The sequence below is a fragment of the Haliotis rufescens genome, unplaced genomic scaffold (assembly GCF_023055435.1).
Source record: "Haliotis rufescens isolate VD_foot unplaced genomic scaffold, xgHalRufe1.0.p SCAF_6, whole genome shotgun sequence".
Classification (NCBI taxonomy): domain Eukaryota; kingdom Metazoa; phylum Mollusca; class Gastropoda; order Lepetellida; family Haliotidae; genus Haliotis; species Haliotis rufescens.
Window position 1 is genome coordinate 9,778,981 of NW_025964334.1, and position 19,372 is coordinate 9,798,352.

The following is a 19,372-nucleotide window of genomic DNA, read 5'->3' on the forward strand; positions in this document are numbered from 1 at the left end:
CATGTCTATCAGACTCATGCTGCACTGGTGCGTTTTGCTATTTAGGAATTTTAGATATTTTTAGTTTTTGCGTTTCCATGGCAACAAGTTGGACTTAGGTTCAAGAAGGGTGGTGTTCGTTTCCGGAGCGTAACTCAAAAACCGTTAAATACTTTCTTACAAAACTTTGCATGTCTATCAGACTCATGCTGCACTGGTGCGTTTTGCTATTTAGGAATTTTAGATATTTTTAGTTTTTGCGTTTCCATGGCAACAAGTTGGACTTAGGTTCAAGAAGGGTGGTGTTCGTTTCCGGAGCGTAACTCAAAAACCGTTAAATACTTTCTTACAAAACTTTGCATGTTTACCAGGCACATACTGAACTGGTGCCTTTTGATATTTAGCACTTTTTAGAATTTTTTTATTTTTTACGTTTCTATCGCAACAAGTTGGATTTAAGTTTTAATATAGGTAGGGTTCACTTATGGACTATAACATATAAACTGTTATATATTTCCTTGCCAAACATTGCATGTCTATATATAAAGCACATACTGAACTGGTGCCATTTGATATTAAGGAGTTTTAGAAATGTATATTTTAGAATTTCCATTGCAGCTTTTTTGACATGGGCTAACAGAAAAGTTGGGTCAGTTACCTGCAGCTGGTTTGGGACCATAACGTGTTAAAATGCGCGGGGGATATAGATGACTTCGTCGACTATACGCTTGTTTGGTCTATAGTCGTTTGAAGATCTCTCTGAAATAGATGCAGTATTGATGAAAGATCGGGCACTCCATTGTGATATTTGTCCATATTGTATTGAGGATTCAGTTTACATATTTAATGCTACCGATCATCCATTGCCGTAGCTGACAAAGCAACCATTACCGTCGTCGTTAACTGTCACCGCCTTCATATAGCTGGAATATTGCTGAGTGCGGCGTTAAACAACAAACAAACAAATAACAACTATCATAAAGGTTGCCATCGATCGTTCATTTCAAGCGCTGCAGACCCGTGCAGATCCGGGGTAGAATAGGTCTTCAGCAACCCATGCTTGCCGTAAAAGGCGACTAACGGGATCGGGTGGTCAGGCTCGCTGACTTTGTTGATGCATTTCATCGATCCCAATTGCGTGGATCGATGCTCATGATATTAATCACTGGATTTTCTGGTCCAGACTCGATTATTTACAGACCGCCGTCATATAGCTGGATTATTGCTGAGTGCGCGTAAAACAAAAACAAAACTAAACCAATCAAGTGGAAATAAGCATACAATCAGTTTTATTTTCCTCGACATCCTAATTACGAAGGAAATTACAATTGGTACAATGCCATGGAAATCACGCACAAGCTTCCTGTTAATAACAATTAAGAGCAGTATTCTCAGTTTGAATTGCACTTTTGTTGAAAACGAGGAAGTACTGTGTCCACCTCGTATCTATGGTAACGTTGCATTCGTTAATGCACGTAGTGTCTGGCTATAAATATCGCTTTCGCTCAGACTTCTATGAGATCAGAATTTGAAACAATTCCATCAAGGTCGAACGGTCATAGAAAAATACTGTGAGAAATCAAGGTCTGGATCCATAGTATTTAAACCTTGTAGGAGCCGACCAAACAACTGAAGGCTTGTTTTTATATACTCTGCAAAAAAAAGTAGGGGATATTTTGTTTGAGGTGAAACTAAAGGAAAATACACCAATGTCTGGCAATGGCAATAAGTGATTTATGTGGCAAGAACTTTTCCGAAAGAATGTAGCTTCCAAACACAACCTTGTGACACGTCATGAAGCACGTGACCTCAGGCAGCACGTGCAAGGGGTGGTATGCTCACTCAGACTCAGTTGTGAGCAGACGCATTTTGTTTTCTTGAAACCAACCGCTCACAGGCACATTATTAACCACTTTTAATCATTAAGGATTGGTTGGTTGGTTTGTTGTTGAACGTCGCACTCAGCAATATTCCAGCTATATGACGGCGGTCTGTAAATAATTGAGTCTGGACCAGACAATCCAGTGATTGATATCATGAGCATCGATCCACGCATTTGGGATCGATGGCATGCTTCAACCAAGTCAGCGAGCCTGACCACCCGATCCCGTTAGTCGCCTTTTACCACAAGCATAGTCACCTTTTACGGCAAGCATGGGTTGCTGAAGACCTATTTTCCCCCGGAATCTTCACGGGTTAATCATTAAGGAAGCAGGCCAGTGAAGATCCGGGGTAGCATAGGTCTTCAGCCACCCATTCTTGCAGTAAAAGGCAGGATCGGATGGTCAGAGTCGCCGACTTGGTTTATGCATGTGATCATGTCCCAACTGCATGAATCGATGCTCATCATGTCAATCAAGATCCGTGGTAGAATAGGTCTTCAGCAACCCATGCTTGCCGTCAGGCCAGGCTCGCCGACTTGGTTTATGCATGTCATCGATCCCAATTGCATGAATCGATGCTCATGATGTCAATCAAGATCCGGGGTAGAATAGGTCTTCAGCAACCCATGCTTGCCGTAAAAGGCGACATGCTTGTCGTAAAAGGCGACTAACAGGCGGATGGTCAGGCTTCCTGACTTGGTTGATGCATGTCATCGATCCAAATTGCGTGTCTGGATTGTTTGGTCCAGACTCGACTATTTACAGACCGCCGTCATATTGCTGGAATATTGCTGAGTGCGGCGTAAAACAACAAACCAACCAACCAAATCATGATGTCAATCAATGGATAATTATCTGGTCCAGACTGGATTATTTACGGACCGCCGTCATATAGCTGTAATATTGCTGAGTGCGGCGTTAAATAAGAAACAAACTCAGACGTTATCCTTTCAGCAGCAAAAAATGGTCGGTTCACCTAAATTCCAAATAATCGCAATGCAATTGTAATAAAAACGACTTTTATTCAATATTTAAAGATTAAACAATATATACAAAGATTTTGGCAAATTTGTGTCATCAAGTATATGTTGTTCACATCTCAGACATGCAAACAAAGCGCTGTTGAATTAACTAGAGCAACAACTGGAACTCACCTCTTACTTGTATTTTACAAACAGTTAACCTAAGCTTGTAGGTGACATTTTATTCTTGTAGATTAAGTCTTTGAATTTTGGCTGATCACTGGATTGTCTGATTGAGACTCGATTACTTACAGGCCGTCGTTAGCAGGAATAGCTGGAAATTTGCTGAATGCAGTGTTGAACGAAAATATTATTGGGGCGATATTCCCTTGAATTATGTCTTTAAAGCACGTGCGCTACACGTGACAATAACTCATACCCTGAAAGTATTTACAAGAATAACTGATGTTTGTCACCTAAAAGCTTACGTGTACTACTGTACGAGACGATTATCAGAAATAACACCATGTGGTTGTTAGATAATTAATCGATGACAATAATAAAAAAAATGCATCGCAAATACACATGTTGCACCTTAAATGCGAAATACTGACTGAAAGACATATATAGATTTATTTAATAACTTGTATGCTACACATCAATACAAAACCAAATGTGGCAAATCTTCGGACGGATTCATTCTGGAAATGTTTTAGAAATCGGATGTTAAAAGGTGGTTATTAAAATACCGCCTAGACATTTTGATAACTTCATAAATATACACACCCGATAAAGGGTTAAGCACCGCTTTCTCTATAGTTACATATAAAATCGTCATATTTGTTTTATAGTATCCGGCGGCTTTTTCTAACTAAATATATATTTGATTTTGTTTACAATGTGAAATGCTGCTTTTTCTGACAAACATATATTTGATTTTGTTCACAATGTGAAATGGTCATATTGAAATACAGAAAATCTAAATCGAATTTGTACATATTCCATGGCAAGAGTTAATCGCATACTTTCAACTGATGCTTCTGTCCTTATATAATGTTTTAACATGTTTTTGGAATATATAACGCGGCGGGGGATCTAACCACCGGCCTACCGCTCTTCGGGCAAACGCTCTGGACAATGGAGGTGGTCCAGTACTTGTGACCATCTACGATAACATACAGCGTTCCTTTACCAAATACAACAATTGGTTGGTTGGTTTGTTGTTTAACGCCGCACTCAGCAATATTCCAGCTATATGACGGCGGTCTGTAAATAATCGAGTCCGGACCAGACAATCCAGTGATTAATATCATGAGCATCGAACCACACGCAATTGGGATCGATGACATGTTTCAACCAAGTCAGCGAGCCTGACCACCCGATCCCGTTTGTCACCTTTTACGGAAAGCATGGGTTGCTGAACACCTATTCTACCCCGGATCTTCACGGGTCTCAAATACAACAGGTATTGGTAGTATCTAAGACATTTTACCATCAAAATGACATCAATGTGATATGTAAACGTGTCCAAACGAAACAAGGAAATACGGGATGTATAAAAAGTATAGAAGGGGCTTGTGCTCAACCTTTTCCCAGGTGCATAAACAGTCAGATCGAATTTTAGATGTACGAAATATACGTTTGAATATGCAGCGTGATATAATCTGGCAGAAATGTTTTACTATTTTCATTGAATAGACATAACAGAAACGTGTGGGAAGTAAATAGTATCTGACAATTTCAATCTACATAAAATGCTTATGAGTTTTGCTCGTCAAGATCGCCGCCTTCTTTTATACTGGCCTTGTCCTTTTTGGCTCTCGTGTCTGGATAGTTTGTTGATTTGTTGTTTAACGCCGCACTCAGCAGTATTCCAGCTATATGACGGCGGTCTGTAAATAATCCAGTATGGACCAGACAATCCAGTGATTGACATCATGAGCATCGATCCACGCATTTGGGATCGATGACATGTCTGGATAGTTTTAATAAACACGTAAAAAACTTCAAACGTAAACATATTTTGTCTATTAAAGTTGTCATTTAATCTGTAACAACTGGGGCGGTCGGGTAGCCTAGTGGTTAAAGCGTTCGCTCGTCACGCCGAAGACCCGGGTTCGATTCCCGACATGGGTACAATGTGTGAAGCCCATTTCTGGTGTCCCCAGCCGTGATATTGCTGGAATATTGCTAAAAGCGGCGTAAAACCAAACTCACTCACTCACTGTAACAACTAAGTAATGTTCAGTAAACTGGGTCAAATTGGACTCCTTCATAGTAAAAGTTACAAATTATGCTCGTTAAGTAAAAATTTCCGTAATAAAATCCACGATCGCATATTCTTGTAATTGTCCCTGGCTTAAGTGCCAGTTTATTGCAAAATGGAAAAAATTAAATACATAGTTTCGTACATAATTTCATTATTTATACAAAGGAACTTATAAAAAAAACAACTGCAAACTGTGTTTAATCATAAATAATATATAGTTTCCATACAAAAAGGCATGGACTTTCTCTGCACATCAGAAACTGTGATCTTTAAGCAGGACCTGTTGTTCATTTATATTTATGTTCCACCAAGTGTTTTAAACTATAAATCCTTTTGATAGGCTTCCCCAAATTCTGGAACTCGGCAAGAATTGCTGTTGGGACGGGGACATAGATTCTTATGTAGAAAATGAAAATTGCGTATATAATATTGTTTCAATTTTACAATGACATTTAAAAAAAATACTTCAGGCACCATGGTTAACAAATACAATTACACATAAATAAAGCACAACACGAAATGATCTAAATATAGGTTGATGACGTCACGGACGGAAGAGGCCAGGCACCTTTTTCCAACATGTGTAATCGATTGAATGATTTGGACGGAGAATCTCGAATTCCTTGATCGGCAACACTTGTTTCCATGACCCCGATGTGGTTCTTTTTCCCAAACGAGGATGTGTTTGTGATTGCGTAAGTGTTGCTACGGTAACAACGCATTGTAGACATGCACAAAACCTCCTTGCATCCCCGTCGGAAGTTCGAGTTGTAGCACAGATACACGAACGGCTTCGTCACTCCAGTTCCACACATGACCCAGGCCACGGCGATATACAACGCTGGATCCGCGCGGGACGGCTGAGCGAGACAATACCACAGTTGACAAACATAAAAAGGCATATGAAACAACACGGAAAGCAAGGTCACGATTATTATCATCTTCACGACCTTGACCTTTGTCCTTGGAACTGGGTTCATCGTCCTTTGTAATAACCTTGACCCCAGGTGGATCCTCCAAATATGTTTGAACACCCGAATGTAGCACGTTAATAGGATTGTAGATGGAATAACGACTTCGCATGCGAATACGAACAAAATATACACAATCCCGGACCAAGACCCAGTTGAGACGTACGTAGGGCACACGTTTCGCCCTGTGCCGTCAACGTCAGAAATAACGTCGTAGAAATAAAAGCAGAATCCGCTGAGGATGGCCGCAGACGCCCAGCTAAACGTGATCATTCGTTTGGCAGTGCCTTTAGTCACTTTAAAACTAAGGGGATAAATGATGGTGTAAAACCGATCAATGGCTATTGAAACCAAGGTGTACATGTTGACACAAGGCACAAGGAATTGTACAAATCGAACAAATTTGCATATCGCGTCTCCAAGCAACCAACGGCTTGTGATAACGCGCGAGGCGATGAAAGGAATACATAGTAACGCCAAAGCTAAATCGGAGCACGCCAGGGAAATGACAAAATAATTAGTTGTTGATTGAATTCTACGACTTCTGTTAATGACAATACAAACGAATGAGTTTCCCGTCACCGCCAAAATCCAGATAACAATCAAAGTGAACGTCTCGACACCAACTTGTCCGGCATCACGGTCCACAGCGAGTGCACTAATAGCAGGGCTAAGGTCATGAACAACGTTAGTTGCCCGACTTGAAACGTCTTTCATGCCTCTTGTAACGTCATTAGTATCATCGGTGACGTCAGCCATTTGGTCTGGTGACAACCATTCTTTACAAGCCTGTTGAATCTGAAAAAATACGAGAATCAAAATTTTGTCAAAGTCGATAAAGGAAAGGAAGACTAAATAGTTCGTTAGTCTTTATAATCCTAGTGTCGTTCAGGCGATCCGCTGAATGTGGGCGGGACGTCTAAGGTTTGTTTGTTTGTTTGCTTGCTTGTTGTTTAACGCCGCACTCAGCAATATTCCAGCTATATGACGGCGGTCTGTACATACTCGTCTGGACCAGACCATCCAGTGATTGATATCATGAGCATCGATCAACGCAACTGGGATACGATGACAAGCATCAACCAAGTCAGCGAGCCTGACCACCCGATCCAGTTAGTCGCTTCTTAGTTAGTCGCTTTTTACGGCAAGCATGGGTTGCTGAAGACCTGTTCTACCTCGGATCGTCATGGGTCGTGACTCTTTGTTGAAGTATGGAAATAGCATTATAGAAATCTTAGAGCTGACAATACTCTATGTGATCAATGACGATAATCGGCGCAAATCTTGAATTCTAACGAATGGTCAGTAGCTATTGACCTATCTAGGAGGTAACTGACAGGCTGGAATTTCCGGAGTTGCATTTTGGATGGACTGACTAGTCTATACATAGTCCAATCAGATTCGAATCGACATCCTGTTCGTAAACAAAATCAACATTGGTAGATTAAATTAGCAACTGAGGTTGTTAGTGGCGGTATCCTTAAAGGGGGTTTAGGTACTGTAAAATTATTGTTCCCTTGAGAGGTTACGTGTTCCACATCTTTCAAAGTAAATGCAGAACTATCACGTTTTAAATCGCAGAATATGTGTCATTTTAAAATGTTATGCTATCTTTGCCAATAACCGCCAACACTTAAGGGGTGAGGTTAATCCTGCTGTGGTCCATGCAGGTAGCAAACGTACTGTAAGTCGTCCCAATGGTCCCAAGTATGGTTCTCTACCGTCAGTGGCTGGCGACCCCTATAGTCCGTGTTTATCCTGTATTGTTATGAATGGTTGTATCCTTATTATGATTCCATACTTGTTTTAATATTTTTTTCTGTGATAAGTTATTTTACTGTCCTTCGTTGGCAGGTTTTAATATGTCTCAATTGATTTATTATGTTTAACCCTTGATAGTCACGATAGGGCTGAAATAATGCCGATATGACCTCAAACTTTAGCTCACTCACTCGTAAACAACATGGCGGCTGCCGTGAAGATTTCGGCCGATTGCAGGACTTCCAAAGCTTGCATATCGTCGGAAAAATATTTTCCAAATATTTTCATCTTAAAAACCAAAGTGGTCAAGTGTTGTGCTACAGTAAACAAGCACTGGGTTGTGGGACAGGGAATGTGAAGCAAATGAAAGTGCTATGAGGGGTGGAATCACTTGGTCACTAGGGACATTTGCAGGATAGCCAATGTTGGGGCCTCGATCGAGCCGCAAAATTCCCTGATGTTGGCCTCGGAAAATTATTTATTTCCTTTCCTTGTTATCTACAGTGACATGACAACCCACCATAATTAATATCGGTCGTATGCTGTTCTTTTGTGGCCTGCTGACCAACCTGCCACTTCTTACTTAAACCGCAAAGTACAAGCCAGGATACACCAGATAGATTTCTCAGTAATCACTGTCAGCAATGCTCACTGGATGTTTCGAGCCGAGTCACACACAGGCCTGAGAAGCACGAATCAATATCTTGTTTAATCCTTCATTCACGCGACCGCAAGTCAATCTGAACAAGCGTATAGTCGACGGAGTCATCTATATCCCCCGCCCATTTTAACACGTTATGGTCCCAAACCAGGTAACTGACCCAACATTTGTCTTAGCCGATGTCAAAATACCTGGAATTGAAATTCTAAAATATATATTTCTAAAACTCCTTAATATCAAATGGCACCAGTTCAGTATGTGCTTTATATATAGACATGCAATGTTTGGCAAGGAAATATTCAACAGTTTATTTGTTATAGTCCATTAGTGAACCCACCCTATATTAAAACTTAAATCCAACTTGTTGCCATGGAAACGTAAAAAATCAAAAAATCTAAAAGTGCTCAATATCAAGTTACCAGCTGAGTATGTGCCTGGTAGACATGCAAAGTTTTGTAAGAAAGTATTTAACCGTTTTTAAGTTACGCTCCGGAAACGAACACCACCCTTTTAGAACCTAAGTCCAACTTGTTGCCATGGAAACGCAAAAAATAAAAATATCTAAAATTCCTAAATAGCAAAACGCACCAGTGCAGCATGAGTCTGATAGACATGCAAAGTTTTGTTAGAATGTATTGAAATGGGTTTTGAGTAATGCTCGTGAAATGAACACCACCCTTATAGAACCTAAGTCCAACTTGTTGCCATGGAAACGTAAAAAATAAAAATTTCTAAAATTCTTAAATAGCAGAAGGCACCAGTTCAGCATGAGTCTGATATACATGCAACATTTTGTAGAGAAATATTTAACGGTTTCTGAGTTATGCTCCGGAAACGATTTCGGGACGCACACACACACGCACACACGCACACACGCACGGACGGAACCCATTTCTATATCCCCCGCAAACTTCGTAGTGGCGGGGGATAAAAACTGGCACAGACTAGACAGCCCATTTAAACAGGGCACTATATTCTCCTGTTTTCCTTCGGGTTCATGGTAAAACTTGTACCTTTTATAGTCGTTAACTCCACTGCCTCGGGGGAAGTTGACTGACAGCTGAGACACGCTCTGTCCCGACAGTTTTTGAAGGGGGGAGGTGTTACCCAGACGTCTTTGCTGCGCCGAAATTTCCTGTGCAGCGCCCCTTCAACATGCCATAAAATGATCGTGGGTTCGAATTCCAATTACCACTTGATAATGTTTCTAGATTTAGCAACATCAAAGGTGGTTTCAACAAAGTGCTCACCGTCTAAGACCTTCATCACTTCGGGCTTTCCTCCCTTATGAAGCTGATACGACGTGATATGACTCAAATACTTCTCAAAATGGCGTAAAAACAATCTCACTCACTCACGGGAGAACATAAATGTGGCTATTGTTCACTGGATATGTTGGATGACATCTGGTCTGTCTCCCAGAGCCTAGGGAATTTAAAAAAAAGTCTAAACTAAACCATAGAATGTTTTGGCAAGTCCTCAGAATTTAAGGATTGTTCTGGGGCCCGTTTGGATTTATTTCTTTTGTAGACATATATTTTGAATTAAGATAACTTTATTTCTGGGACTTTATGATGACACCCCTCTCACTCACCAAATAAAATAATAAAATGGATTGTTATTGATTGTTCTGTACTGCTGGTATGTACAGAAATGAGCGGAAACCAAGCAAATGCCACGTCAAACATGGCAATTGTCGCTTTCGAAATGTCACGCTTGCATCCCAAGAACCAAGTTGTCCGACTCCCTATTGTTCTCGGTGCCGTAGGTTTGGTACCTCCCAATCTGTTGACTGACATTGGGAGAGTACCTGGATTTGCTGCCAGGAATACAGCCCTTCTGACAATCTGGGTATTGCATAAGGCTGCAGTGTTGGGGAGTCTTCATATACTCCGAAAAATTCTGGGTGGGTTCGACTAGGTAGCGCTTGCTGGGAAAAGAAGTCCCATTCGCTGTGTAGAAGTCATCATTTTTTATCTGTATGATAATGATAAAAAATATATTATAATATATAAATATATAATAATGAATAGTTGCTAGCTTACAGGCCGTGGTGAAATGTTGAAAAAAAATTGCTGATTGCGGTGCAAAACAAAATTCACTCACTCGTGTTACTTACTCAGAACCCATGTGCACGACCAGAGTTAGCAAACATTGGGTCGTAATCAGTCTGAATATTGCCTCTGAACCCACAATCATAGGATTCTGGAACCCATGCTTGTCGTAAGGGGCGACTAAAGGGATCGGGTGGTTTGGCTCGCTGACTTGGTTGATGCACTTTAACGTATCACAAATGGGTGGATCGATGCTCATGACATCAATCACTGGATTGATGCATGTCCCCGTATCCCAATTGCTGGATTGGCTTGTCCAGACTCGAGTATTTACAGACCGCCGTCATATAGCTGGAATATTACTGAGTGCGGCGTTAAACAACACAAACAAACAAACAAATCTTATCAACAAACATTTACCTCACACCAGAAAACTGAATAAATGTCCTCCGATGTAATTCCAATTCCGGTATCAGAACACAAGTAACATGAATTAGTAATTGCTATAATATGTACTCCAGCAAGTTGTTGATCGATTGGAACACTCTGCCTTTCCTCCTAATTTGTCTCTTATTGTTCTATTTGCAGAGACAAGCCTTCAGTCCAAACATGGTTAGGTGTGTCATTCTCGTAATTATCTGCGTCATGTTTGTCAGTCTCCTACGGGTACATTTGTTTAGCAGACGGTGTAGTGGAGATTAACTCGAGAGGAGGTTCGTGCATATTTCATTATAGCCAGATCGCTGGCTTTTTTTCAGTGAGGGGTATGTTAAGGCCAAGGTCATCTGTGTCGGCAGAGGGCTTATTGAGACGAATAAATGTACGTAAACTCATTATACCAGCAGGTTAATGTCGCGGAAAGAATGACGATGTGCGAGCTGACTCAACGCGTGGTATTTGTGTACACGATCCAATGAAAATAGGTAACTGGGCGGGACAGATTCTGAGGGATTATGGCTCGGAATCGAAAAATCACGATATTTTGAGCTTCCAAAGGCGGTGGCTCATGGGGCCATCTGGTGATGCTCGTCTCCGAATTCTTCAATCGATTGCCATGGGCCGAATCAGCCGACTTTTTATTCGGGTGATAACTATAGCCTTTCGTTTCAAATTTGCTGGAGTAAAATTTCCTTTTATCCTCAGTCTTTGCAGCGTGGAGATTCGCTGCAGCATAAGACTGTCCTTTTTTATACTCGATGGTGGGTGGTAAAAAGGAGTGCTGAATCAGTTTTCTTTTGACATAGATTCCCAACACACTGGTTCAAAAAGAAGAGATTCTGACAAATCCTTGTCTGACGAGAATGCGCCAGTTCGTTCTGACTTGTGGCCACATTTAATGGTTATTGAACCCACCAAAGTGAATCCATTTGCAATCTCCAAAGGTATCACTGGTATAACCCACAATTTCAGATTTACCAAAAACAAAACAAACAAAAACCAAAACAGAAAAAGAAAACGATCAATTTTAACTCTGATAATTGTGAGGGCTACAATGAAACATTTTCACTCAATGAATTACATACTGCCCTTCGACAAGCTCATGACACTGCTGCAGTAGCCGACAGCATTCATTACCAGCTCCTGAAACACTTGCCCGATTCATGTCTGCAAATGCTACTCAATATATCTGATGAATTATGGACAACCGGAAATTTCCCTCCTTTGTGGCATTACTATACCAAGGCCTGGCCATCTAAGTACCGGCCCATAGCATTAACTAGGTGTTTCTAAAACCATGGAGCGCATAGCCTGGTACTTGGACATCAATACCCTCCAGAGTGACATCCAGTGTGGTCTCAGAAAAAACGGAAGTACCATTGACCAATTGGTCTCACTAAAGTTTTGATGGTTCACTTTTGTGGATGATGTCTACATTTCTTGCCGTGGTAAGAATATTCAGACGAGAGAAAGACAGTTACAACTTTGGGACAACGAAAGTGATTTACGCTTTCTAGATACAAAACTAATTGCATTCACTTTTGTCGTAAATGCAAATCGCATAAGGATCCAGATTTATTTTCAGATGGTACTCCTGTCAAGGTGGTAAGGAGACCATTTTTTTGGGCCTTATATTTGACCGTCATTTGACATTCTTGCCACACATCAAGTATCTAAATGAAAAGTGCCTGCAGGTTCTCGACTTGTTGGGGTCCAACAACTCTTCTTCACTTCATTAATACGCTCTAAACTAGATTATGGTTCGAATTACGGTTCCATTGTCTATGGTGGATCATGCAAAAGACATTGCATTAGACATTATACACAACCAAGGCCTGCCTGTTGACAGTCTGTTTGTGGAGGCTGATGAACCATCCCTTGAAAAACGACGCATTAAACTATCATTGCAATACATAACTAAATTGCATTCAAATCAGTCAAACACGTATACAATAGTGTCTTTAAAGCTGTGTTGGAAAGCCTGCTTAGATATTTATCAAACATGGTTCCACCACTCGGAATCAGAATTCAAACACACATCACTGCAGCTAAAATAGATTTAGTATATCATCATACCGACTTCTGTGTTCCACTCCTTGGCAGATGGTGAAGCCGGAGGCAGACCTTACCCTCAATCAGCCAAAACAAATCCTTTGATATATCAACAATAATATAACCAAGTACAGGCAAAGTATACCTTTTTTACAGACGGGTCCAAGGATGGTTGCAAAGTTGCAAGTGCCACCACCACTAGATCAACAACTGATTCCTCAAGAATCCCCGATAATAGTTCAATCTTCATCGCTGATGCCAAAGCTTTCTCCACAGATAAAACAACAAAATCAATGTAAATATTTCATTATCTTTCAGATTTATTGTCTTGCCTTCGGCAACTTAAAAGTGTCTCCTCGAATCATTCTATAATCCTCGACATGTAATAGCTACATAATGATCGTTCTACTGGCCAATGTGACATCGTCTTTTGCTGGTTGCCAAGTCATGTAGGCACAGCAGGTAACTCAAAAGCCGATGCTGCAGCTAAAACAGCTCTTGACAAACCTTTATCTCCACTCCTTATCCCGTACAACAATTTCGAACCAACTATCAAGAGTTATGCTCGGGATCTAATGCAAAGGTGGAACACCCAGGTAGGAATCAATAAACTTCATGAACTCAAACCAACAATCGGTCATACCTACTTGTGTTGTCAGTCAAGACATGATGAGGCCGTTTTACGACGATGTCGTATTGCCACAGTCGGTTTACTCACGAACGTCCTCATTGTATCCCTTGTGATGAAAGGTTCATTGTCAAGCATATTTTGCTTTACTGTTGACTTTGCAATTGCAAGGGATTCAGATAATCAAACAGTAAATTTGAAAGATCTTTTTCCCCGTGTGAACGGGAATCTGATCCTAAAACAACAAACAAACAAACATAATCGACTATCATCAACCAGTGTTTTAAGTTGGTTGGTTGGCTTGGTGTTTAACGCCGCATTCAGCAATATTCCAGCTATATGACGGCGGTCTGTAAATAATCGAGTCTGGACCAGATAATCCAGTGATTGATATCATGAGCATCGATCCACGCAATTGGGATCGCTGACATGCATCAACCAAGTCAGCGAGCCTGACCACCCGATCCCGTTAGTCGCCTTTTACGACAAGCATAGACGCCTTTTACGGCAAGCATGGGTTGCTGAAGACCTATTCTACCCCGGATCTTCACGGGTCCAACTCACTGCTGAGCATTCTTTAATATTGGCTAGTATTGTGATTGTGCTAGGGTATCGTGCAGGAAGCTCAGGCACCATAAGTCCCCATGATCCCCAGAGAGGTGGCCAAGCTTTGGTTACTGGTACGATAGCCCGTGTTATTAACAGCTTTAAACAATATTGTTATGCCCGAATCGGTTTCACATTTTTTTCTTAAGTATGACTTTGTGATTGTGTATATATATTTAAATATACCACAAGGTGAAAATCAATACTTCGATACTCGAAGCGTCTTGGAACGACCGGTAATTACCCTTCGTTTCTAGCTTCAATCACGGCTAACATGTCTTGGGGAATCGATTGCTATACAAGATACATATCAACGGAGGTGGATCCTGTTAAGGACATGCTAGAAAGGAATAACAAGGGGCTTAGGTGTGTTGGAGAAAGATTTATTATGGTAGGGAAAGAATTGCGAAGGAAGGTTAGGTGTGGTTGTGTTTGATAATAAAAAAATCGGCCTGACTCCCTCAAAATAAGCGTAGATAAGGTGGCCAGAGATTTTAGAATTTAAACCTGGTTGTCCGTGAGAAGAGACTCGTGGAGATTCCGGGTTAGAATAGGTCTTCAGCAACCCATGCTTGCCGTAAAAGGTGACTATGCTTGTCGTAAAAGGCGACTAACGGGATCGGGTGGTCAGACTCGCTGACTTGGTTGATGCATGTCATCGATCCCAATTGCGTGGACCAATGCTCATGATATTAATCACTGGATTGTCTGGTCCAGACTCGATTATTTACAGACCGCCGTCATATAGCTGGAATATTGCTGAGTGATGCGTTAAACAACAAACCAACCAACCAACCAACCGTGGGAAGGAAAATTTAAGCGTCTTGAGGTAAAGAAGGGAAGTTTACTGTTATGGTATGGTTAGAGGTGAGAAAGGAGAATATGGCCTGGCTCTGTCGGGTTCACTACAATCCTTGTTGTTTTTAACAGTAGTGTTATGGGAGATCGGACCTGCGTCTGGTTGATTTAGGGGAAATAAAGAGGGGTTATGACGGGAGGTGCGTGTGCGTGCGTGCGTGCGTGCGTGCGCGCGCGTGTGAATCAGGGCCCCAGTTCTACAAAGCGATTCTAGTGGTCCGACTATTTCCATGTGTCCGAATTGCAGCTTTTGCAAAAATATTACATATCGATAAATATCAACATTCCACCTACGCCTGCCGACATGTTGGTACGAACACTGTTCCTCTAGATTGGGGGGCACGGGTGGCCAAGTCGTCTAAGGCGCCGCAATTCGCTGTGCAGAGTTGCGTCCCTTGGGCACGCCAGAAACCTATGATTGTGGGTTCGCATCCCGGTTCGCCCCGATTATGTTTCTAGGTTTGTCAGCACCATACTCGCGCTCGTGGGTTTCACCGAGGTGGTAACGTCTGAGACCTGCATCACTTCGGGCTTTCCTCCCACATTAAGCTGACACGCCGTGATATAACTGGAATACTGTTAAAAGCGGCGTTAAACCAAACTCACTCACTTACTCCTCTAGATTGTCTCAAAGACTGATTCATCAATATCATGCAAATTACCAGAGGGATGCATTTATAGGAAATATAACAATTACCATGGAACAGTTCAAACATGTACATGTTCTTAGAAAATGTAATAAGTCGCTGTGCAGAGTTTCGTCCCTTTGGCGTGCCAGAAACCTATTATCATGGGTTCGAATCCAAAATTCGCCCTCATTTTGTCAGCACAATGAATAATCGTCCAAGACCTGCATCACCTCGGACCCGTGAAGATTCCGGGGTAGAATAGGTCTTCAGCAACCCATGCTTTCCGTAAAAGGTGACTATGCTTGTGGTAAAAGGCGACTAACGGGATCGGGTGGTCAGGCTCGCTGACTTGGTTGATGCATGTCATCGATCTCAATTGCGCGGATCGATGTTCATGATATTAATCACTGGATTGTCTGGTCCAGACTCGATTATTTACAGACCGCTGTCATATGGCTGGAATATTGCTGAATGCGGCGTTAAACAACAAATCAACCAACCAAAAACTGTCAATGTCGATCAGGAATTTATATCATTATACCGCACGTAACACCTGCATGGCAACACAGACAGATGTGTTTCCATGGAAATCAAAGGACGCCGTGTTGTGATCATACGTTCCGAGGTGTATTGGGGCTGTTATCAGGCTTGGCTTGTATTTGTCATGGTAGCAGTAGTAATAACTGCAACACGTTCACGCAAATACATGAACCATTCTCTACCTTTTCTTCCAAAGCTCCACATTGTGTACATGGAAGTTGAAACAACCATGAATATGGAAATATGGCTGTAAAGTAAGTTACAGACAATTATAAATGAGGATTTATTATTAGCTGTGTTGTTATTGTTAAAATAGATTAAAATAGAACATGCAGCAAAGAGGGTTTGGGTGATCCTGACACAGTCAGACTGGTTAGGCTCATCATCAGCTCAGGGCCCTTGCTCCCTCTGCACGTAACCCAGACAGCGAATGAGACTCCTCCCAGGAATGCCTAGCTGTCTGGTCAAACCCACCCAGAACTTTATTATAATTATCATTATTATTATTCGAGACATATATCAACATCAATAATGACAGCAAGTGCATGTTGTCTTGAGTGACAACGTTATCAGTTTATGTCCCGAATTCGAAAGATGCATTGATTTAATAAAACCAAACACCTTACTCCATTCCTGTCTTAAATATAAAAACCAACACAAGAGAACATCAGTCTAGATTAACCAGAAACACAGATTCCATGGGTGTAAAAGTCAATGTAGTGGTGAAAACTATGCGAAAGGTTCACTGGAAATGTCACCAGGTGTTCACGAATACCCAACGAAAACAATGCGTTGCCCGACAGGCAGTTGCACACATCTGGTTCTGTCTTAGAGTTTGGCCAAATACAAGGTTATAATACCCGACCAACTTATTAAGATATATAACGCTCCACCCGCGTCCAATTAACCTGATTCAAAATCAAGGCCAACCTTTTGAATGTACCTCATGCGTGAGTGTGAAGCATGTAATTATCGCCTTCAGGTGGTCAAGTTGATGACCAGTGTGACGTAACTGGGACTAGTCAAGGAACAGACTGTAACTATTCGGACGGCGGTGAGGACTGGGTAGTCGCATGACGTCGACCTCAAAACCAAAATTATTCACATGAAGTCCCAGTGCCGTATCCTTTGATGCTTAATCCGCTTAAATATTGCTGTTTGAATTACTCCTTGGTTTGAAGACGGCCCCCTCTTAATCCGGATTAAGCAAGCCACGTGCATGACGTCTTTCCAGGAAAATTCGACGTCCCTGCAGGGGATTAGTGACAAATCAGTGGGTCAGACACCGGTGCGAATGGACCGGAGGAGACAATAGAAAATACGCATTTTCTACTGGAAACGCACTCCATGCACTGTTGGTTGATGTACAGCATATGGTATCAGTATCTTCCGAATTTAAAAAAAAGAACTTTATGTATGATTTTTTGCATGATGGTAAATTACAATGTATTTGTATATACAATTGCAAAATAATCAGACATGTTTTTTTTACATGGGATCACCATAAAAGGATAGAGCTTGAATACATTATGATCCGTCACCTTTATTCCATGTGTGCGTTTTTTTATAATATTTCGGGAAGAAAAAATAAGGTTTCATATATATTTTCCTTTGCATATCAGTGATGTTCTTTTGAAAACGGTGACCCAATTTTGTAATGGTCGATCCGAGATTGTAAATCTTTTTGAAACGATAAATCAATTAATACCAAGACAATAGTCGATATATAATGTTAGTATGAATGATTGTTGGGGGAGGGTGTGTGTGTGTGTGTGTGTGTGTGTGTGTGTGTGTGTGTGTGTGTGTGTGTGGCTGTTGGTGTTGATGGCTGAACTCCACCTTTACCGGACACACCTTACAAGTAAACTAAATTTGTTGGATTCATAACTTGTGTGTAGCATGCATTCATATTTTTTCCAAATCCTGGATCCTCTTAAAGGATTATAACCCGTCGGGATTCCGAGTGCTATTGCTCCCTAGTAATCTTCGCTTGTCGTAACAATCGACAAAAAGGGGATCGGGTGGTTTGTTCTGTGACTTAGTGGATTGCATTTTTAACGTGCCTTGTTGGCGTGGATTGTTACTCAAACGTTTAGAGTCCTTTTGCACAGTCATCCATATATGGACGATCACGACAACAAGGAGGTCTCAGAGTTCACTGTTTTAACAAAAATGAATAAAAGGGACACGCATTGTTGAAAAAGTATCGAAAACAATAATGAGGTCCAGCTTAATAAGTTTCCTTTATTTTATAAATAACATTCTACCTGTACTGATATAATTATTTCTCCTGGGACATTGTGCATCCCTTACACGTGAATAATATCCATTAAAATTACAATGTAACTATGTCAACAGTTATTAAGAATAATGAGTCCACTGCATTGACATCTTGCTGATATCAATATCAAGCATCAATAAAACCAAATGTTGTAAATGCGCAGTTGACATCAAATATATACAACTCAGTTGTCGACATGTCATGACGGAGAAGTCACAATGCATATACTGACAAAACGGAATGAATTCTTTAAAATACAACAAAATATTATCCTACCTCCTTTCCTCATTCGTCTACACATCCTCCAAGCTTGACAACATCTCTCTGAAGTTGTTTCACCGGATCCAAGATGGCGGCGCAGTGACAGGTGTGTCGTCTGCTAGTGTGGGGTACAGACGACCGCCGTGAGTAACGATGGGAATATTGATCAGATTCTTTCTAGTAGAGATTACCGGCCAACAAGCTTGCCTAGCACAGCGAAATGACCTAAACTTGCTGTAAACCCGATGACAACGTACAGACTACGATCGATTCCTTTGATTTGAGTCAATATGGTTGTCCCTCTGAGCTTATTCAGGTTTAGGAGTCCGTTGGGTCATTGTGCCACGGTTTATCACATCCGTGCTTCCATTGAGTGTTCACATAGTTTAATGAACGTTGTTTATGCATAAACCAACACAACTGGCCTGGCACTTGTAAATTATATCAACTACCTCTGAAAAAGTTGTCAACACGATGGCGCCCACGTCAACGATGTTGAAATATCTGGTCATTCGTCTATTTATGGTTGTCATAGAGCT

General features: G+C 41.2%; 1 protein-coding gene across 1 annotated transcript; it reads right to left on the bottom strand.

Annotated features, from left to right (window-relative positions):
- Positions 1-4,934: 4,934 nt before the first annotated feature.
- On the bottom strand, positions 4,935-19,372 carry LOC124151657 (probable G-protein coupled receptor 19). Its single transcript, XM_046524237.2, has 2 exons — positions 18,849-19,372; positions 4,935-6,862 (listed from the first exon to the last, which is right to left on the bottom strand). The coding sequence occupies exon 2, from the start codon at positions 6,821-6,823 to the stop codon at positions 5,618-5,620; it is 1,206 nt and encodes a 401-aa protein (XP_046380193.2). The 5' UTR covers positions 6,824-6,862; positions 18,849-19,372; the 3' UTR covers positions 4,935-5,617.